Source organism: Heterocephalus glaber, unplaced genomic scaffold (genome assembly GCF_053883595.1).
Source record: "Heterocephalus glaber isolate CG9 unplaced genomic scaffold, H.glaber_assembly_v1.0 deba00001497, whole genome shotgun sequence".
NCBI classification, from domain to species: domain Eukaryota; kingdom Metazoa; phylum Chordata; class Mammalia; order Rodentia; family Bathyergidae; genus Heterocephalus; species Heterocephalus glaber.
Genome location: NW_028258320.1, coordinates 43,896,839 through 43,919,705, shown reverse-complemented (window position 1 = coordinate 43,919,705; position 22,867 = coordinate 43,896,839). Strand labels below are relative to the sequence as shown.

General features: G+C 37.8%; 1 protein-coding gene and 1 pseudogene across 1 annotated transcript in view; one reads left to right on the top strand and one right to left on the bottom strand.

Moving 5' to 3' along the window:
* Plce1 (phospholipase C epsilon 1) overlaps nt 1-22,867 on the bottom strand; it is a 376,383-nt gene that overhangs the window by 61,337 nt on the left and 292,179 nt on the right. The window contains 6 exon segments of the mRNA XM_087184946.1: nt 911-1,047; nt 1,136-1,258; nt 3,526-3,679; nt 4,295-4,412; nt 5,424-5,606; nt 11,834-12,509. Coding sequence (XP_087041072.1) covers nt 911-1,047; nt 1,136-1,258; nt 3,526-3,679; nt 4,295-4,412; nt 5,424-5,606; nt 11,834-12,509 — 1,391 coding nt within the window.
* Nucleotides 6,393-10,462, top strand: LOC106008834 (type 2 phosphatidylinositol 4,5-bisphosphate 4-phosphatase pseudogene; annotated as a pseudogene).

Genomic DNA, 22,867 nt, shown 5'->3' with positions numbered 1-22,867 from the left:
ACTTTCAACTCATTCTTCAATAAACTAAAAATTCCTCTACAAAGTAAAATCTAATAATTTTTTAAAAGTGTAATTATTTGACTAATGAATAGGTATGCATATTTTAATAGCTGTCCAACAATAGTCTAAGGACATTGGTTTATAAATAATTTTGAAGAAACTGCATCAAAAAGAGTTTTTTTCTTTGCTTTTTAGTGTTTATAGCTCCAGCAAGAATGAGGAGAAAAATGATAGGTTTTATTTATTTATTTAGTTAGTTAGTTAGCTAAATCCCTGGCCCTAATAGGTTTTAAATGTAGCAGTGGCTGAAATCCTGAGAGGTGATGGCAGTGGTGCTGATAAGTGGAAAAGAAGAGAGAGACATTCTGTTTTACATAGTAGAAAATATGTCCTAGATAGTCAAAGACTCTCCTTGTCAAAGAGCAGGCAACTACTGCCCTGGCATCGAGTAATCTCCTGCCTGTAAGTAGGCATACGACTGGTATTCCTGGGCCGGGGATTTAGTTCAGTGGTTTCGCCACCTGCTGTGCAAGCGCAAGGACCCGACTTTGATCCCCGGTACCGCAAAAAAAAGACTGGTATTTCTCAACTATGAAACTTAACGTACCTCATGGACATTCGGAAATGGTTGGGAAAGGGTTTTTGGTTGTCAGAATGTTTTGAAGGCATTCACTATTGGTTAAATATCCTGGAATAACGGGCAGAATCACACAAAGATGAGGTTCCTTGTCCAACATGACCATAGCATCTTCCCCCAGAACACCAAATGACCCCTTGAAAAATTCTTGCTTCACCTGGCTCCAAGTAACAGTGTGCCATGCGGGACAGGCTGAGTTTGTGTGATTGGATCACTGACCTTGATTTTTAGACTGAAAAGTCTCAAAAGGAAATCCTAAAATGTTAAACAAACCTAGATCAGGCTGAAAGTCACTGGTGCTTTCCTCGATTGTCAGGTTGGTGTAGAGGGGGGCTGACTCGGAGCCTGATCGGTTGCAGGGCACAGAGTAGACGTCGAAGAGATCCTTCAGGTCCTTGCGGCTCCTCACACTGAGCAAGGGATGGACAATACCTCCCATTTAGTACTGTTATAAAAATGTAGGCCTGAGAAAAAGTAAGGAGGAAGCCTGTGCCATACCTGAAAGACTTGAACAGCTCAATAAATTCAACAAAACTCATGTTACTGTCTGAAACTATGAAGCTCTGGAACCCCTTCATTCCGCCTTTGATCCGCCCATGCCAACTGCTGCTGCTCCAGGCACTGTAAAAAAGACATTTTAGGTTGCTGCTATTTATCTGTACATTCTCTTTAGATCTCTTACTCCAGATTGTGTCAGAGGAAATAAACATCACCTATTGAAACCACTTTGTTTCTGCAGCCTGTTTAATGAGGGCACAAGAGTGAGTTTAAAATTCCTCAACTAATCCAATAGTTCTTTGAAATCAGAAATCAATGGGAGGAAACAAAGTCCTAAATTCAGTGGATCTCAAGAAAAATCTTTTTTAAAAAAGAGCTGCAAATAAATCATAATTTATGGAAAGTAACACATGTTCTTTTCTATATTTTAAATTATAGGAACACATTTAAGAGGAAAGTTTTGAATGCATCAATGTCTTCTCTTTTTATTTCTTAACTAGTTCTTCAATGAAAACAAACAGAGAAGAGCTTTTAATACTAATGGAAAGTATGAGTCAGAAAAATATTAAGAATGGAAAGAAGCCAATTCCACCCAGGATTATATTTGCACCTGTCAAAGCTGCATCCATTCAGTATAAAAATGCCAGTCAACTCAGTCAAAAATTTAGTTTCACTGTTTTACATTTAAAAATTTTTAAACTGTTTTCTCGAAGAATAATAAAAAATGTTTTGACTATGTTTTTTAGTCAAATCAGAGGGTAAGATCTTTCTCTTTTTTGTCTTGGATTTTAAAAAATATTCCAAATATACAAGAAAATACAGATATAATGAATAGGCAATCTAATCTCAATCTTACTAACAATGTTTGCTCATGGAAAATTATTTTGTGTTGACATCTGAAGGTCACCTCCTTCAATGGAACAGTATAACAAATTGATAGATTAATAGTACTGCGGAGGCATAGGCTGTTGAAAGTCAATGTGGAGTGGGAAACAGGCTGTGGGTTCAGGGAGAGGGAAAAATTAGCTTCATCATTTGTATTTAAATAAGTGATTCTTTATCTTTCTTCTTTCTAGCGGCCTGTCTCTTTTCTGTAGGGATCATCTCTTTTTGACTCTAGGAAGCTATGTTCACTCTTTCTCCCACTGGATTTAGGACTTAGTCTTGCTTTCTCCTTGAACAGTATTTGGGCTAGTTTTTCTTTTTCTGTCTTGTCTTTTCTTCCTATTTTGGAATACTGTAGTGGCCACTGATCTCTGTCCTCATGTGGTTGGGCCCTCTGACCTTGGATCTGGCATGTTAGTTTCTCTTTCAAACTCTTTTTCTCTCTTACACTCTGTCCTTCCTTCTCCTGCTCATGGGTGACTGAAATAAAGATAAAAGTCACTTAATTCAAGTAATATGTTTATTTTATTTACCCAAGGTCCTGCATAGGCCTAAATTTTAACATGAAGAATTCTGACAATTTATAACTTTTATAAATTGTTATAAATGTATATGGGGGGAATGAAATCAAACCCAGTGTCTGCTCAGACCCACTCCTCTGTGTGAGAAAGTGAAGAGCAATTGTTTAATTTCGGTTCTGTCTGGAATCTCTGAATTTCTTTAACTTTATTTGAAATATATAGGTGGAGGGAAATGGAGTCACATTCTGGTTCCCTTTGGAAGCCTTTCATTTTTATATTATTTCTTCTGAGAGGATAGATTTTGTTTTGAACCTCCAATTTGTATGGTCCTTGTGTAACAGTTTACTATAATACCAGATTTAGAATTATATCTAACTTGCTGTAATGTTTGCATTCATTTCTCCAGGCATGTATAACTTTTCTAACATATGAAGAAAGTATTAAATATATTTCATCAATCAGCAAACGGTCAGGTAGCTTACACTAAAACTTTATTCTTCATTTAAGGTGGTGCTATCCAACAGAATTTTTCCAATTATAGAAATGTTCTCTGCCTGTAGCATTCAGAATAGTAACCATTAGCTGTTTGTAGCTGTGGAGCACTTGAAATGTGGCTACTGTGACTAAAGAACTGATTTTTAAATTTAATGTTATTTTGATTAAATACCCATATAATGTTAGTGACTACAGTATTGAACAGTAAAGATTTACAGAATCACAGATTGAGTTTTATTATTGCTAATGACCTTTGAAGGACTGGTCTTTCAAATAATTAGGGGCAGTTATAGTAATATGAAAAAGCAAGAGAATAAATCAGGAAAATTATTAGAATAATTAAAATTTGGTGGCTTTCAGTCTTTAATTTACCTATAAGTCAAAATTAGAGACAGTCTTCCAACAGATAATTGGAAGCACAGAACATGCCCTTCTACACAACTGAAATGATGAGAAGGGTCCTTCTGTTTTATCATGTTAAGGCCCCACCTGGACGGACTCTTGTGTGAAGACAGCACAGGGGAGGAGACTGGCCTGATGGGAGAAGATAGTGTAGTAGCCAAGTTGGGGGACCCAGCTGTGGTCAAAGAATGAGCTCTTCTTGAAGGGAGGGGATTGGGAGGACCAGTGATGGCATTAGCCTCTGTGAAGGTGAAAGACAGAAAAAAGACAATGATTCAGATTACACTTTCCCTTAGAAATCAAATACAAACTGAAGATACTTCTGGATGTCTCAGCAAACCAATATATGCAATCTATTTCTATATGGAAACCAGCTTCTGTATAAGAAACATCAAAGTATGTTTGATGAATAGACTAATTGCACCATCTGGAGAGTTTAAAAAACACCAATGGAGAGTTTAAAAAATCACCAATAGAGAGTTTAAAAATACACAGATGCCCAGGTTCCAGCCAGAGAATATCTACATCAGTTGGTCTTGGGTGTGGCCAGGACATCCAGACATATTTTCAAAAGCTCTATTATATATCCAGTGCTGAGAATGACTGATCTAATCCATCAAATTATACCTTGTATATCTAATATTCTGGGCTTATATGATAAATTCATTAACTTCCAAGTACATTATACCTATAAAAGAACTTATAGGTTTTATCATCTGGTTAAAAACAAAGGTATGTCTAAAAATATAATTTTGTTTAGGAATTCCACAACAGTTAAATCACAGCTTAAATCCAAATGTGTATTTCCCCCTGAAAACTAAAAAAGAAAGATCTCAGAGGTGAACAGCTGTGTTACCTGATTCTTCTTGTTCATTAATGTCTTGAGGATCAGAACCACTCCGGCTTCGACACTCTTTCTGCATTTTGGCTTTTCGGGTTGTCATCTCATCATCAGTTGCCTCTCCACTCTCACCCTGGGAACACAAAGCTCATGATGACTCCCAGACTATTTCCTTCCCATCACTGTGTTAGTTCAGGCAGGACTCTATTTGAATCTACCCACCTTCAATACTATCTCCTCCTGGTAAGAGTAATAAAGACCTATGTTAAGGTGCACCAGGAATTCTCATGTCACATTATCTAATTCGTGCTTCATTCTAAAGCAGCATTCCTCAGGGAGGGAGGGAGAAAGAGGTGGCCCACAAACCCTGGAATCTCTGTGTCTAGACACAATTGTGAAGCAGATAAAGTCCTACTAATCATCAACAGCCTCCCATATGAAAGAATGGGCTATTTTTTCAGATAGCCATGAACAACAACATTATCATGATATAGTGATAATATATAACTTATAATATATAGTGATAATATATTTTAAATTGTGTTGTACATGTAACATGGCCCTGTAGGGCCTTCATAAGTGATTCTTCTTCTTTTCTAGCCCTTCCCTACCCACCACAGAACTCATGCTCCAGCCCCCTAGAATGGCATGTGCTTCCCCAAGCAAGCCAAGTCTCCATGCGGCTCCACTTTCTCCTCTGCTGGGATGCTTTCCTTTGCATTGCCTGCTTGGTAAACTCCTATATACCCTTTTTAAAAAATTATTTATTTATTTATTTATTTATTTATTGTTTTCCTATATACCCTTTAAGACCCATCTGTCAACTGCTCTGTGAGGTCTTCTCTACTAGTCTCTCAGCTTGTATATTCCTTCTCTCTGCTCTTATAGGACTATACAGATGCCTGACAATGACTCTTATTTAAATTGCACTGTTTGTTTATATTTCTGTGTCCTTCTGTGAACCTTGCCTGGTTCCTGGCATAGGCCCTGGCACTCAAGAGGTCTCTGGAAAGCTCTTGTATTATTTGTTTTATACCTCACCTTATCCCCAACTCAAATGATGTAAGGTGGCTTATGGTGATATAAACCACAAGATAGTCCTGGAAGGTTGGGTGTGTTGCTTAATAAACAAATACCACTCTACCCTCATGAGGATTTTCTTCTTTTTCTTGGTGGTGCTTATGCCCAGGGTGTTGTTTCTCTGCATATTGGGCTTCTCAGCATTCTTTGCTGATGTTCCAGGGCTGGGGTTTCGAGTACTCCACCGTCTGCCACCAAACAACTCCACTGCATGAGCTAAAGTTGGGCCTTCATACCGACCATCCTCCTATAAAAGAACCGCATGCTGAACACACAAGGCAGCAGCAAGCAATGGGAAGCAAATATGTTAATGGATACCAGTTAATTCCCAGAGGCGGGAGAGCACAGGCAGCCACAGAGGAATAATGACCTGACCACCCAAGTGGCTCTGTCTTCTAACTCTCTATTTCTTCTGACTCCATGCTGTGTGTCCTGGACATGTCCTTGATCAGTTCCAGTGGTGTGTTTTGAACCATCAAGCAGGAAAACTACTTTCCCCATCCTGGATTCCGAGGTTATGTGCCAGAACTAATACTGCAGGAAAATCTATTAAGACTTATTTTGTAAATCAGGGCTTTGAAGGACTTACTGGTGTTGGGGGGTAGGGAACAAGATGTGATTGTGTTTGTTACAGCTTGTGTTTAGATGTCTCCCCAAAGCCTCATACTTTTTCAGAAGTGGCTGAATCTAGAGTGTGTGACTAATTCATGGGAGGGCTAGGCCCAAGGGCACTACCCACTCTAAGTAGTCTGAATAAGTAAAAGGGGCAGAAAGATGCTGTTAAGGTCCCTTGTTGCTTTTGCTATCCTGTGGGCACAATCAACTGTTGTTCTCCTCTGAGATGCCCTTTTGTCATGTGGCACTTTGCCTTGGAATTAGCCATCTATAAGACTGAAACCTCTACGAACTGTAAGCTTAATAAATCTTTCCTCCTTTAACTTTCAGTGTTGGGTATTTTATCTCAGCAATGACAGAAAAGTAATTAACACAGTGTTTAAAGAAAATTTAGCTTCTATTTGTCTGTTATTACGCCATGCCAGGTAGATTTTTCACCTTGTTTGATGCTATTTCAATGTGTGGCACTTGGAGTTTCTCAAAGAGTTAGCCTGCCATCCTCTTGAGTGACTGAAATTTGAAGGTAGATGCAGAGCCTGTGGGACTCAGAATGTCTTGTATATTATGATACTGTAAGCATGCATTGAGTTAGTTATTCAGGATATCTTCTCCTTAACTTCCCAGAGCTCTTTCCAAATACCAGCTCTGTCATGATGGCCTTGAGCTAAAGCTTATGGAGCCAGCCTCTCCTTTATACACCACACCAACATCTCTGCACAGTTTACTGTCTTCTTTTCTTGGGTTTTCCAAGGCTTCACTACAAATATTACTGTTTATTCTCCTTTGCTTTCCTGTTGTTCTTCCCAATGGATCAATTATAAGCACTTGTAGTATTTGAAAGTAATTTCATATACATTTACTGCACAAGGGAAACCTAATGTTGGAAGATTATTTTTATTTTCTGTGTGAATATTTCTCAAACTGGGAATAAAGAAATGTTCTTCTAGGGCTGTTAACAGAGGTTTGGAAAAATCCAAAAAGTTTTCTCAAAAATTTCTTTATCTTACAGATAAATTTAAATTTTTTTTTGTACTTGGCATCTCAGGGCATTTAATGTGCTAACATGTATTATAAATCACTTAACAAGCCAGGCATGGTGGTACATGCCAGTAATCTCAGCACTGAGGAGGCTGAGGCAGGAGGATTGCTGTTAGCCTGGGGTACCTAGTGAGTTCAAGGCCAGCCTGGACTATATAGTCTTGTCTCAAAAAAGAAAAATCACTTAATGAGAATGCTAATGCTACATGACACATAGACAGTTTTAATTAACTTATCTAAAATGGAAAGCAAAATACCTGCTTCCTGTGAAATCTATACGGAGCTTTCAGTGTCATTAGCATTTGGGAGAAAAGTCTTTAGGAGCCATCATTGAGTATTGATTTTTAATTAGGAATATTCCTCAGTTTTTCAGAAGGAGAAAAATCCATCACACACGGACATTTAACATTAACATTAATATGTGACCCTTGTGCTCTAAGTATTTTATCAGCATCTTGGGGTTCCCTGTGCTAATTTGGGATATGGCCTATGTAAGGAGAAAATGATCAGTCTGTTGGCCTTCTCCACTTTTTTCTTCTGAAATCCTGAGTCCAAGACAGGTAGCCTCTCTTTGGAAATGGCACCTAAATGGTAAAATGATGCTCTGAGGAAGAATGTTCCCTGCATTTCCAAAGTGACTGGGATACTTGGAGCTGTTTGGCCTTAACTCTGCAGCATCTTGGTGAGGGTGCTGTTGCTTGTATTTGCAGCTGGGTTGGACTGAGTCTTCTCTAGATCACTTGGCCTCTGCTCCAGCAGCACCTCTTATCTCTTCATTAGTTTTGCTCAGTATCAGCTGACGCTTCCTTCAGCAAGAGCTGAAGACTGCCAGGCAAATGAGAAACCAAGTATATATCATGTGTTAATTCAATTACTTATGCCATAAGCTGGACAAGGAAACAGAAAAACTGGAGATAGAAATAAATGGAGCGAACATATAGGCATGTGATAGGGATTGTAATTGAGCTCAAAGACTGGTTTATGTCCATATGTGATGGCTTTTCCTGATTCTAGAAGGTTGAGGAAGAATTCTAATTAAAAATCAATACTCATAATAGCTCTTGAACACTTTTCTTTTTTTGTTTGTTTTTTTGGGTTTTTTTAAACACTTTTCTTCCAAACAGTCAACCACATTGAAAGTGCCTTGTGGAACACACAGGAAGCAGATATTTTTGGTTTCCATTTTAGATGAGCTAACCAAAATGGCTTTGTGCTATGTAGCTGTAACATGCATGAACAGATAGGGCTATCTACTTGTTAATGCATCGTTAGTTATTCAGGATATGATCTCTACTTATACTCATCACAGAGTGTTGGGAAAGGGAAAAGAAGGCAAGTTATATGAGTCTGTGCAAATTTCCCAGGGAGGAAATGTTTTTAATTGTCAGAAACATTTTAGAACTGTGAAAATACATGAAATCAGTCGTTTGAGTAATTTAAGTCATATTTCAATTTGTGAGACTAATGTATTTTCCCATTAAGACAGAAAAGAGTGATAAATAAAAACTGAATACTTTGATAGAATTCATTTGACAGAGCCATTTCAACAGTGTCACCCTGTGGCAAGATTCATGATTTGATTTATCAGCAATAGGTACTCTCCTCCCTGACAAGTATGCTATTCTGGTTACACCTGTATTTCTCTTCTCACTACCTTATTTAGCCCAGCCTTGTCAACACTCGGAAGAGATAAAGTACCTAGTAAGTCAGGGCTAAGGAGAGACACATTTTGCTTAAGCAGCAGACTGTGAAACACTGCCTGCTGGGGGCTGCTGCCACTATATACCTGGTGAGAAAGAACTCTAGGTAAGAATTATTCAACATTTGGGAAAGTTTCTTTTATCCTTAAAAAGCTCTACAGTTAGGATGCGATACACAGTAAAACAGAACTCTCCAAGAGTCACATAGCATGTTAGGTAATGAATCAGAATTTCAATTTCCAAAGGGAAGGCTTCCAATATATCAGCTAGTCACAAATTAATAATAAAACAATTAAGATCACAATGCTTTTGATTAAAACCTTTAGTCAATGGAATTGCTTCTATTAACCAGTTTATCTCCAGATATAAAATTATAATGACTATAATCACTATTTTCATAACAAAATAATTACAGGACCTAGCATAAGCAGATACTATTCTTTACACATATGAATTTACACTGTGGCTTTATATGTATTAACTCTGCTCTCACAGCCATCCTGTGAACAGGTATTGTTATCATTTCCATTTTATAGAAAAGGGAATGGTGGCACTGAGAGGCTAAGTAAAAAGCTGCACAAGATCACACAGGTAGTCCTTGCTCTAGGCGGGCCGGGCCCCCTCCTCTCTGCTCCCCCTGCTCCCCGCCCCGCCCTGTCTTCCTCTCCCCTCCCCGCCCCTCCCCCACAATGCCTCCCCGCCCTCGTCCCCCGCCTCCCGGCTGGTGACAGCCCGGGCCTCCGGGCGGCCGCGGCAGTGCTGGCCTCCTCCTTCTCCTCCTCCTCCGCCTCCGCTGCGCCCGGCCCGCTCCTCCGGCCTGGCCGCAGTCGTGGCTGCTGATGGGGTGGACGAACGCTCGCCCCTGCTGTCGGCAGCCCACTCGGGGAATGTCACTCCCGCTGCTCCGCCATACTTGCAAGAAAGCAGCCCCAGAGCAGAACTCCCACCTCCATATACAGCCATTGCCAGTCCAGATGCCAGTGGTATTCCTGTAATCAACTGCCGCGTGTGCCAATCTCTAATCAATTTGGATGGCAAACTTCACCAACATGTGGTTAAATGCACGGTTTGCAATGAAGCTACGCCAGTCAAAAACCCCCCAACAGGGAAGAAATATGTTAGATGCCCTTGTAATTGTCTCCTCATTTGTAAGGACACATCTCTGCGAATAGGATGTCCGAGACCTAACTGTAGACGCATAATTAACCTTGGTCTAGTAATGCTTATTTCTGAATAACAGCCAGCTCAACCTGCATTGCCAGTACAACCAGAAGGTACAAGGGTCGTGTGTGGCCACTGTGGAAACACATTCCTGTGGATGGAACTGAGGTTCAACACTCTGGCAAAGTGCCCACACTGCAAAAAAATCTCTTCAGTGGGTAGTGCACTTCCACGAAGGCACTGCTGTGCATACATTACCATTGGAATGATAAGTATTTTCATTGGAGTTGGATTAACTGTTGGCACCCAAGATTTTGAAAGACAATTTCATGCAACCTACATTTCTTGGGCCATTGCTTATTTCTTAGGTTTGATCTGCTTTATCCGAGCTTGTTACTGGGGAGCCATAAGAGTCAGTTATCCAGAACACAGTTTTACATAAACTTGCTTATGATTCAGTGATCCAGGTGAGAGTGTCTAACAGTTCTTGATAAACTACTCTGGACATCTTTAAATCATTTATTCTAATGGATTCCATTCTAGCTTATGTATAATAGTTTCAAGACTTTGGGACTCTCTTTCAAATAAATGCTATTGCACTACATTATATGCAAATAGTTTGTTTTGCTGCTGGATTTTCAAACACAGAAAGATAAAGCTGTGTTTTTAAGTTCTTTTAAAGCAATTAAAGATATTTTTGGATTTGTCACCAAACCTTACATATTATGTCACATTTGTTTTGTTTAAATCAGTTATTCCATTACTTGCTGATCTGTGAATGTTCCCAAAAAGTGTTTGAAATATTCCACAATAGTTTCACATTTATACATATATTTTAATTACAGTATCAAAATTGCTTGCTTTATAATCTAAGCAATATTCATTTTTGCTTGAACTGCTTACAGTAAGTTTGACCGAAGATTATAGTGACTTTATTCAGGAAAAAAATTTGAGTGTACGTTCAAAAACTTGACATTCTTGTCAGAGAAACATTTCTAGATACTGTATGCTAGGGTTTTTTTGTTGTTTGTAGAAAGATACAATATTTTGATAGTAATTTAAAATATGAGACTGAAAATATTTATTTGTCCACTGTTGGAGATGTTGGATAAATGTCTTTTCTCAATGATCACAGGAGTTTTTGTCTTTTCATTGGCCAATTATAGTAAATCTGGTCTGGATTTATAGAATTTAATATTAATCAGCTGTATGTATTCCTTTATAGATACCAGAGGAAGGATTTCACATAACATATTTTTATTTGCCCATTTAATCAAAGATACACTTACATTGAGTTATGCTCTTTTTCATTAGATCATGGTAAATTTTTCTTATTTGGATAATTATGTGCCACTTAAATGTGCAGGAAGCCTATGACATTTTGCACTAGTTAAAATGTTAAGATTAGAGGTACTCTTACCATTCTTCTCAAATATAACTGGTCAGATAATTATTCAATTTATTCAAGAAAACATCAAAGATAAAAAGCAACATAGTTTTCTAAGAATATGCTAGGATTTATGGAATCAGCTCTTGCACTGCCTGTCTTTGCAGTTTTGAAAAGAAATTGGTTAATGGAAAATTAATGTTCTACAGCCTTTCATGTAGTAGAATTAGATAATGAGATGATCTGAGTAAATTAATTGGTGATTCCAAGGATAAGACTAATATTTTAAATTATTTATGTGCCTGACTAGTATAAAAATGTACTCACCAGAGAGTTTGGAACAAAATACATGTAAACTTCAAAGAGTGAATGATAAATGTACCAATGCAGTAGCTCAGGATTATATATGTACCTTTGAAAACACACTAATAAAGATTATTGTTCAAAAAAAAAAAAAAAAAGATCACACAGGTAGTAAGTGGCAGAGCTGGGAACTGGTGGAGCTGGGAGTGCCCAGTGTGTACTCTTGGGGATCCCACTACTCAAGAGAGAGAGAGATGCTACTCCCCTTACCTGGTAGAGGCTGACATATTGTTTCCGCAACCACTGCTGTCGTTGGTCAGGGAACTTCTTCATCTTTCTCACAGCGCTAGTGAGTTCCAACAATCCACTGAAGAGCATCTTAGCTGTGTGCTTTGGTGCCACAAAATGCAATAATCTATTGTCTGTGGTCTGAAGTCCATAGAGCAGAGTCACACCAGTCTCTGACAGAAACATGTTACCCAGTTTGTTCTGAACACACACAGTGTGTAGATCAATACCAGGGTGTCCCATGTACACAGCCTTTGCTGAAAACAGATCTAAGACCCCCTCTGTCAGGCTGCTTAATCCAGCATTGCTCAGTAATGGGAATTTGCCAGGCTCAGCTGTGTTACTGAGCATACTAAGTTTTACTTTAGCACTAGCTGGGGAGACAGTGGGGGGCTTCATCCAAGTCAATGTACTATTGTCAGGCTGAAGCTGCAGGAAACAGCGAGCAGAGAGATGTGTGTCTTGGTCATAGTGGATGACTGTAGCCCCCTGCAGCAGGAACTGGTGCACATCAGCTTGGATGGACAACACGTACCATGGGATGAGCTCTGTCCCATGGTTGAAGGCTTTCTGTGACTCCTCCGACCCATGAGGGTCGCATTCTTTGGACTGCTCAAAGATGTCATTTTCTGAATCCAGCAAATCTCCAATTATAAACCTAATGGAAAGAGACATAAATCTGGTCATGTGTGTTATAACCAGAAGGGAGACTAATCCAAAGCAATCCAAAGCAATGTCACTCACATTGGACTTCATTTTTCATCCTGCTATATATTCCAATTAGCATGGGAAATATAAAATGCCAAATGTCACAGGGTAATTTTAATAACAGAATTCTACAATCTTATATTTGGAAGAAAATATTATATTATGCATAAGAAAGGAATTAGTAGGTGAATTATTGTATAATTGTCAACAACAATAATCTTCATTATACATTAATTTTTTCTCTTGTGACAGAAATCATGTTAAGTACTTTGAATACACTTTTGTACTAAATCATTCCTTCTTATAAAGTAAGTTTATTATTCTTTTTTTCACTTGTGAGGAAACTGAGGTTCAGAAGGGTGAAGTGCAGGTTACCCAGCTCATACGAGGCCTAGCCAAGATGAGATTCTGGTCTAACTCCTGAGCCCAAGATTACTAGGGTTCTTTGCCTTCCAGTTAAACCATAAACAAAAGTTATGACTCAAATATACTTAGGCTAAACTAGACAAAAATAAGATGTAGGGCCGGGGATTCAGCTCAGTGTTTCTGGCACCTGCCATGCAAGTGCAAGTTCCCGAGTTTGATCCCCAGTACCAAAAAAAAAAAAAAAAAAAAAGATGTAATATGCTAACCTGAGAAGTACCACTGATAAAAATATGATTTGTGGGCTGGGGATTTAGCTCAGTAGCACCACGCCTGCCTTGTAAGTGCAAGGTCCTGAGTTTGATCCCTGGTACCACACACACACACACAAAATCTATCTATCTATCTATCTATCTATCTATCTATCTATCTATCTATGATTTGTTTAAAGGTATTCAGTGGGAAATATGGTCATGGTGGCCAGATAAACAAGGACAGGTCACCTTGACTCAACCTTATATGTTTTCTCTGTCTCTGTCTCTGTCTCTATCTCTGTCTCTCTCTCTCTCTCCATATACTCATATTCATCTGCTTGGAAAGTTTAGCAAGTTCCTTCCTTGAGTCAGGTACCTGCATTACCAGGAGGATCTGTGGAGAAGGTGAGGGAGACATTACTGCCTCCATTCTAACTGGCCATCTAGGCAAGAGATTCATTTTCTGTAAAAGCATAAGAAGTTGTTACTAAGATCAAGGTTTCTATGGTTTGACCACAGACATCACTAGCAAAGTGGTGGATAACATGGTAAAGGAGCTGGTCCATGTGTCTCTGGGAAGGAAGGATTTCATTGTCTTGAGGCACTGGGGGCAGCCTACTGCCTCTTGGCAAGCCATGAGCAGCAGCCCTGGCTCCTCTTTGTGTAGACTGTGACCCTTGAACAAGACCACCATTCCTCCATTCAAAGAGTAGCTCCTTTTGCCCTTCCCTTCAGAAATGTCTATTTTTTAAAAAAATCTAAAAGACATATCAAATTTTAGGGTCTTACAAGTCTGATGGTCAGAAAATCCTTTTCAGAGTTCCACACTAGAGACAACTAAAATGTCCAATGACAGTAAAACATATATACATTTTGGTGCATTTATACAATGCAATTCTATACAGCAATGAAAATGAAAATGAAAAAGGAACAGTTAACTACATGCAGCAACATAGATAAATTTTAAGCAAGACACGAAAAAAATACACATAGTATGATTGAATTTATGTAAATGTAAATTTCAAAACAAGGCAAAACTACTTAATACTCTTTAGGGAAGCAACTTAGTGGAAATACTATAAAAAAAGGATGTCATAAAATTCATATTAGTATGGATTTTTCTCTAGGGCAAAAGGTGGTGACACAATTGAGAAGTGAAACAAGAGGTTTCTAGTTGCTGATAATGTCCTACCACTGGATGGAAGTGACACACATTCACTTCGTTTTACTCAAATACATTATTTTTTATTGTCTATTAATTTTATAAAATATTTTTTCAATGTATATATATTTTGATATCTATCTCATTACCTTCCCTTGTACCTACCCCTTTTTTATTCCTATCCTCTTGTCTAGTAAGTCTCATCTGATGTCAGTTTTTTATATTTTACATACTAGAGAAAACACACAATACTTGTCTTTCTGAGTCTGACTTATTTTGGTTAACATGATGACTCCAGTTTTATCCATTTTCCTTCCAATGACAAAATTCTAATATACTTTATGGCTGAATAATACTCCATTTTGTATATATACATTTTCTTTACCCATTCATCTGTTGATGCATACTAGGCTGGTTATGTACCTTAGTTACTGTGAACTGTGCCCCAATAAACATGGATATGTAGGTATGCTTCCAGTATGCTGACTTTAATTTCTTGAGGAATACACTAAGGAGTAGCATAGGAGGATCAAATGGTAACTCCACTTTTAGGTTTTTGAGAAACCTCCATACTGATTTTCCTAGGGGCCTTGTATTAGCTTTCTGTTGCTGAGATCAAAGATTTGATATATACACTTTAAAGGAGGAAGGGTTTATTTTTGCTTATGGTTTCATAGACTTTAGTCTATGGTTGGGTGGCTCCAGAACAAAAATATGAAGTGGATGGTGGAGCAAGAGAGGAAGAGGCCAGGCATTAGACATAGACGCCAAGGTCATACCTCGACGACACATCTAGGCATGCAGAGTATGCTTTACTAATTTCCTAGGTGGCTCCCAAGCCAATCAAGTTGGCAAATTAAGCTTAACCATCATAGGGGCTACAACACTTTACCTTCCTATAACAGGGTAGAAGAAGAGCCCCCATCCCCATCCTCACAAGCATTTATTTTTTGTATTCTTTTTCTTTTGGTAGTGGGGATTGAACTCAGGTCCTTGCGCTTGCACAGCAAGCGGCCAACCCACTGAGCTAAATCCCAGACCCTATTTTTTGTATTCTTGATGATAGCCTTTCTGACTGGGATGAAATGGAATCAATGTAGTTTTGATTTGTGTTTCCCTAATGGTTAAAGATGTTGAACATTTTTTTCATATACTTATTGGACATTTATACTTCTTTTGAGAAGTGTCTGTGTACTTCCTTTGTCCATTTATTGATTGGGCTATTTGATTTTTTGAGTTATTTATATATTCTAGATATCAATTCTCTTTTGAAGAGTAGCAAAGACTTTCTCCCATTCTGTAGGCTGTATCTTCACTCTGTTAGCTTTTTCCCATGGTGCGTAGAAACTTTAATTCAGTGTAGTCCCATTTGTTGATTCTTCTTATTATTTCTTGGGCTACTGGAACCCTATTCAAGATGTCCTTCCCTGTCCTTATGGTGTTTCTCTTATGTTTTCTTCTATAGTTTCAAAGTTTCATATCTTACATCATTCTCTGATCCATTCTAGATTGATTTTTGTACAGGATGAGAGATAAGGATTTAAAGTCAATCGTCTATAAGTGGATATTTAGTTTTCCCAGCACCATTTGTTAAAGAGGCTGTCTTTTCTCAAAGGTATATTTTTGGCTCCTTTCTCAAGAATCAGATGGCTGTAGTTGTATGGGCTTGTTCCTGTGTTCTCTGTTCTATTCCATTGGTCTATGTGTCTACTTTTATACCATGCTGTTTTGTTACTTTGCAGAATATTGTTGTAGTAGTATTTTGCAGTATATTTTGTAGTACTGTGTTGTTTTGTAGTATAATTTGAAATTGGGTATTGTGATCCTCTAGCCTTGCTCTTTTTGCTTAGGACTACTTCAGCTATTCTAGGTCTTTTGTGTTTCCATATGAATTTTAGGATTGTTTTTCTAGTTTTGTGAAGAATGTCACTGGAATTTTGATAATGATTGCATTGAATCTGTGGATTGCTTTTTGTAATGTGGTCATTTTAATACTATTAATTCTGCTAATCCATGAACATGGGATGCCTTTCCATCTTCTAGTGTCTTCTGCAATTTCTTCCTTCAGTCTTCTGTAATCTTCATTTTAGAGATCTTTGACTTCCTTGGTTAGTGTGATCCCTAGGTATTTTTTTGGGGGGTGTATGTGAACGGAATAATTTTCCTGATTTTTCTCATGTAGTTTATAATAATGTATGAACAATAGGTGTATAGAAAAGTTCTTGACTTTTTAATGTTGATTTTAATCTTGTTGAGTGCATTATTTTTTGATAAATTAAAAATTTTAGAATCATTTAGATCTATAGACAAATTGCAAAGGTAGTATACACAACACAAAATTTCTCTGTCATTAACATCTTACATTTGTGTGGTATATTTGTTATAATTCATGAAACAATATTATTGTATTATTATTAATTAGTCCATGCTTAATTCAGATTTCATTAATCCTTTTTCTCTTCCAAGATCACACTCAGGACATCACATAATTACATTTAGTTGTCATATCTTTTTAGGCTCCTCTTGACTATGATGATTTCTCAGACTTTCCTCATTTAATAATAATCTGATCTTTTTTTTTTCTTCTGGTACCAGGGATTGAACTCAGGACCTTGCTCTTGCAAGGCAGGTGCAGTGCCACTGAACTAAATCTCCGGCCCTAATAATAATCTGATCTTAATAATCAGTTTTGAAAAGTACTGATTTTGTTGGTTCTTCAATTAGGACTTTTTTGGATATTTTTCTCAAAATTAGACTTGGTTATGGGATTTTTGGGAGTAAGACTGCAGAGGAAAAGTGCCATTCTTATCACATTGTTTACAGGGCACACACTGTTAACATGCTGTATCCCTGTTGTTGATCTTGATCATGTGACTGACATAGACCTTGTACTCTAATGTTGCTTATTTAACTTTTAAAAAGTTCTTTCCATACTGTACTTTTTGGCAGGAAATCACTATGACAAGTTCACACTTGAGTGGGTATTATATTCACCTCCTTCGGAATGAAAAATCTACATAAGTTATGCATTTGGAAGTCTTCTCATGAGAGATTTGTCTGTTCTCCCCTATTTGCTTCCTTATTTATTATTTAAACATGTCATCTATTTATATTAGTATGAACTCAAGGATATTCATTCAATACTTTGGGTAGGTTATAATTTCATATTACTCAATTTATTTTGTGCTTTGGTCATTGGGAGGTCTTCCAGAATGTGTGCCTTTCACATACTCCCATCATTGTGCTTCCTTTTTGCTTTTCTTTTCTTTAAAACTTCTTGACTTGTGGCATAAATTCTCCAGGCACATCTTAAGTATTTCCTGCCCAGGGCTGGGGATTTAGCTCAGTGGCATCTGCACCTGCCTTGCAAGTGACAAGGTCCTGAGTTTGATCCCCAGAACCAAAAAAACAAAATTTCCTGCCCAGACCTAGAATCAGCCAAGAAACTTTGCTTCTTTTTAATGAAGAATGTTATTAGAAGCCAAGATCTGGGTGCAAATGCATTATATTTTATGCACCCCACCCCCACCCCCAGTGCTAAGGATTAAGCCCAGGGACTTGTGCATGCTGGTTAAGTATGCATCTCTGAGTTATACCCTCATACACCGTCGGCCTTTTTTTTTCCCTGAGATAAAAGTCTCACTAAGTTGTCCAGTCTGGGGCCGGGGATTTAGCTTAGTGGTTTCACCTCCTGCTGTGCAGGTGCAAGGACCCAAGTTCAATCCCCGGTACCAAAAAAAAAAAAAAAAAAAAAGTTGCCCAGTCTGGTCTTGAACTTGTGGTTCTCCTGCCTTACTGACCCAAGTAGTCAGGATCATAGACATCTACCAGCACACCTGGCATTATGCACTTCTCTTAATGTTACATTTCATAATGAAAAAAGGAAATCTTTCTTATGTAACTTAGCTCTATCCCTCTAAAACTGCTATTAGTAACAGTGGAAAACCAATGTTTGTATTCACCTACACAATTGCTTTAAATTGCTAGTATGGTGATTAGGAACATACCCCCTGGTGCCATTGTGGGCTTAATGTTCAGCTCTACCACCTGTTTACTAAATGAACTGGTCAAAATATTCAAACTGAGATTCATTTCACTTATCTGTTCAATGGCCAAAAAGACAATGTGTTTATATCAGGGTGTCATGGTGAAGATCAAAAAGGCAATACTTAAAAACCAGCACAGCGCCTGGCTCAGTAAAGTACACCACTGTAATTAAATATAGGGAGACCAGGGTTCATTCCTTCCATTTCTTCCTCACTTCCTCTTCTTGAAGCTAAATCAGCCTGGCTGTTTCCCCCAGAGGGGCTTTTTTCAGAGGCCACTTCCAAATTTTTCCTCTGGGACCATTTCCACATTCTTTATGTCACACTTCTTGTTGTTTTAACAGCAAAAAGGATTCAGTTGATGAGTATTAGCTCTTATTAAAACACAATATATGTTAATTTAGACATAAACTTCTGATTTTAATTTAGCAAGACAAATACTATTTCCTAGATTACATTTAAATTAAGTTCTGAGAGAAATCAAGCAGCTTCCAGTGAAAAATTACAGGCATTATGAAAAACAGCATTTGGATAGAAAAATTATGCAGCTTTTCTGGAGTCTGTTTCTGCCTCTCAGAGATGATGTAAGCTAAGAGAGAGGGGACACTGTCTTTCCTGGTGTCACTTTGATTTTAGAATATAAAAAGAACTAATGCCAGATGGTAATAATTTCATTAAAAAGCATTCTTCCAGGGACTAATTTCAAAAATAAAATTGACAATTGTTTGTAATAAAATAAGTTCATTTCAAGCAGGAAACTACTAGTAGCTTTGGTCTCTTAGTTGACAGAATGAATTTTCTGCAGTTCTATGCCTGCTTCTCTCAGGAGAGAATTTTCTGCAGGTTGACAAAAAGGATTAAGGTGGAATATTAAGAGTTATTTAGGAACCAAATAATGTTAACCAGAGATCAAAGATGTGGTCAGCCAGCAAAGAAAATACATTGTAACACTTAGGTCTTATGAAAATAGAAGAAAGTTTTTATTCTATCCTTGAAGAGCTTCTACAATATTCTTCAGTTAGAAACCATAAGTTGACAGCTAGACATTTTTCTAATGTTTCTTGATGAAATATTATATTAGCTGCAAAGGGCTATTCATCAACCTGGCTATATATTTTCTTTGTAAGAATTTATTACTTTTGACAAATTTAATATGATTATTTAAACATGAATCATCAAGTGATAAATGTGCCTAAAATTAATGCTTACAGTAAAGAAAATCATCTTTCCCAAATGACTTGCTACAGCTGTTCCCTGTAATAAAGATCTAATGCTTCACAAAGTCTTTGTAAATAGGGAGGGATGGAGGGGTTGAAGGGAGGGCAGGGGAAGGGGGAAAAAATAAGAATCAATAGGGCCGAGGATTTAGCTCAGTGGTTCTGCCGCCTGCCTTGCAAGCGCAAGGACCTGAGTTTGATCCCTGGTCCCCCCCAAAAAAAGAATTAAGAGAGTATGTAAAGGTGCACACCTCCAACGATGAATGTCATTATATTGTACACCTAAAATGTACCAATAAAAGGATTAAAAAAAAAGATCAAATGTTTCAAAAAACTCTCTTCTGGAAAATTCTTGCTTTTAATTAATGTAACACCTTTTTCAACTACAAGCAGTTTCTAAATTATATCTAAGTAGTGTGTGGACTTTGGAGACAGCTTGCCTAAATTTAAATCCCAGCCCTGCAAGCTTATGAGCTCTTGAGTAAAATGAAAATGATGCAAAGATTATATAATTTAATATATGTAAAATATTTAGGATAGTGTTTTTTTAAAAAATGGACTCAGTAAAATCAGCCATGATTTTACAAAAATGTTTACAAAAATGTTGTCATTATTATTATTATTATTATTATTATTATTATTATCTGACTTGTGTTCAGAAAGTCAGTACTACAGAACAAAACCACCCATACAAACACTGTTTCTCTGACAAACTGGTGTCCTGTTTCAAATTGTGACAGAAGTGAGAAATAACCAAGATATGATAAAAATAAGGCTAATGTTTAAATTTTTTAAAAAATGCATTATAGTAAAAGACACATTGCCATTAATCTCTCTCTCTCTCTCACTTTGAATATACTTATCTTGCCACTTTCTGAAGCAGTTCTGGAAGTTTTCATTCATGAGCATCTTTAGTTGCGCTGACATGGCTGTCTCAACGTCCTGAATCAATTCAAAATATTTACCTTTCATGGTCATTTTGGCATTGGGGAAGAGCTAGAATTTGCATGATGCTACATTTTCTTTTTTTTTTGGTACCGGGGATCAAACTCAGGACCTTGTGCTTGTGAGGCAGGCACCGTGTCACTGAGCTAAACCTCCAGACTGCATGATTCTACATTTGAAGAATTAGGTGGATGAGAACACACCATAATGTTTTCATTTGACAGAATCTGAAGTGGCAAGATCATGCAACTCCAATGAAAGGTATTGTGATCCATGTTTATGGTACACTCTGTCAACCATAACTTTTCACATGCTCTTACTAAGGTTTAATACTCTGCTTCTCATACTGAGTATCTCTGCTTTCCACTGGCAGGCACTCAGCAGAAGCATTTTATATATATCCAACACACTTTCATAAAGTGGATTTTATACAAATAGTGGGAAAATAGCTCTTTCTTTATAAGTCATAGAAGCAGGGCTGTGCTCAAGTTTTGGTCAATGAGAAGACATGAGAGAGAAACAGAGGGTCCCTGGCATCTGCAGCAAAGCTGGGAAGGGAGACCATGTGAAGGACCTGGCTGAACTGTAGCAGTCTGCTGTACATAAAGGATGTTATGAGGTGGGTGTTTGTACGATTGGGATTTATCTACATCATCTGTTTTGGAAGAAAAATGATTAATTTCCTCTGATTTTATTATACTGTATATCCATGTGGATAGATGTGTGCAGATATGGTTGATCATGATAACTATGATCTTTTCTAAGATACAGTACTCTACTTTCTTATGTTTAACTCTCTTATTTTCTAACCCTGTGGGGTTACATTACTTTCCAGGCAAGTCTCTAGGGTAGTTTGGGTGGCGAGGGCACAAAATACAGATTTCTCTAGTAAATAAGGAGAGCAAAACTGAGGGAAGCACCTGTAGTGGTCACTGCTATGAAAGATGTCCATACCTTTTCTCTCTACACCTTAATATTCTTAATTTCCATTTCCCAACAATGGGCCCTCATACAACTCTTATTTCTCCAATGACTTAAATATATTTACATAGGCATGGCTTATTCATTCTTTGTGCTCATAAATTTAAGAAAGTTATCATAAATGAGCTTTATAGGGTATATCAAATATAACTGAAATGTTTTAGAATTCAGATGTTCCTAATCCACAGAAAAAGACATGAAGACAAACTGAGGCTTAGGCTCTCTCCAGTGAAAAGAAATGCCTTAACTACTACAAAACACAGGGGCCCAAGCCTTTCGGTTGAGCACATACCCTGGCCCCGCTAGTTATTGCTGAGGACGATGACTTCATTTCTCTCAGCACAACTTCATCATGTGTGCAGAGGTTAGATAAGTTTACCTTAAGATCCCATTCACACTTTGAGATACATTCAATTCTATTTCTTTCCGGCTGAGCTCCTGAACTTTTTATGGTCACTTTTCTGTGGTTTCTGTGAGTATTTTCATCAGGTTTTCTGACAGGAGCAGCTGAGAGTTTTCAGAAGAATCACAAGAGCACTTTGCAGGCTGAGTGAACCAAAGGACTATGAGATTGTCCTTTTTAATTTTTAAAAAAGTTTTTGAGTACTGTGAATTGAATATGGGGTCTTTGCACTGAGCTACATCTGCTTACATCTTTTCATTTTTTAAATTATGAGATGGAGTCTTGTTAAGTTGCTCAGGCTGGGCTTGAATCTGTGATCTTCCTGCCTCAGCCTCTCCGAGTCCTGAGATTGCAAGTATACACTGCCACACCCAGTCATCCTTTCTTTGCTGTAATTTCCCCAGAGTTGGTAGTTATTACATGAACAGAGGCTGGAGCTTACTGTTTACGGAGCTTTGTTTCCACCAGATCAAGAAAGCCCCATTCCTCTGGTCTTCAGGATCTACACGTCACTTTGCCACACACAACACTGAACTGGGCACTTTAATGTAGAGCTCTCAATTAGGATAGGGGGTTCCTAAATCCAGGCAGATGGTTATGGAAATACTGCTTGTCTATCTGAGGTTTCAGTGAATTCTATTAAACACCCCTTCCCCCTCTTATGTGTGTTCAGAGGTTCCTTTCAGAGTGGCAGTTACTTGGCAGTGAGGAACAAAGGTCTCAAAGTGAGGATTTCAATATGACTTCAAATAAATATTTACACTTTTGTATTTTTTCACCCTGCTATGATAACAGAGTCTGAAAAATGAGCAATGGAAAAGAATAATCTTAGGATATAGACGACAAAATGCTTAGAGAAAGAGGTCAAGAAGAAGCAGAAAATTAGAAATAAAATTTAATGAGAGAGGGCCGGGGATTTAGCTCAGTGGTTTCGCTG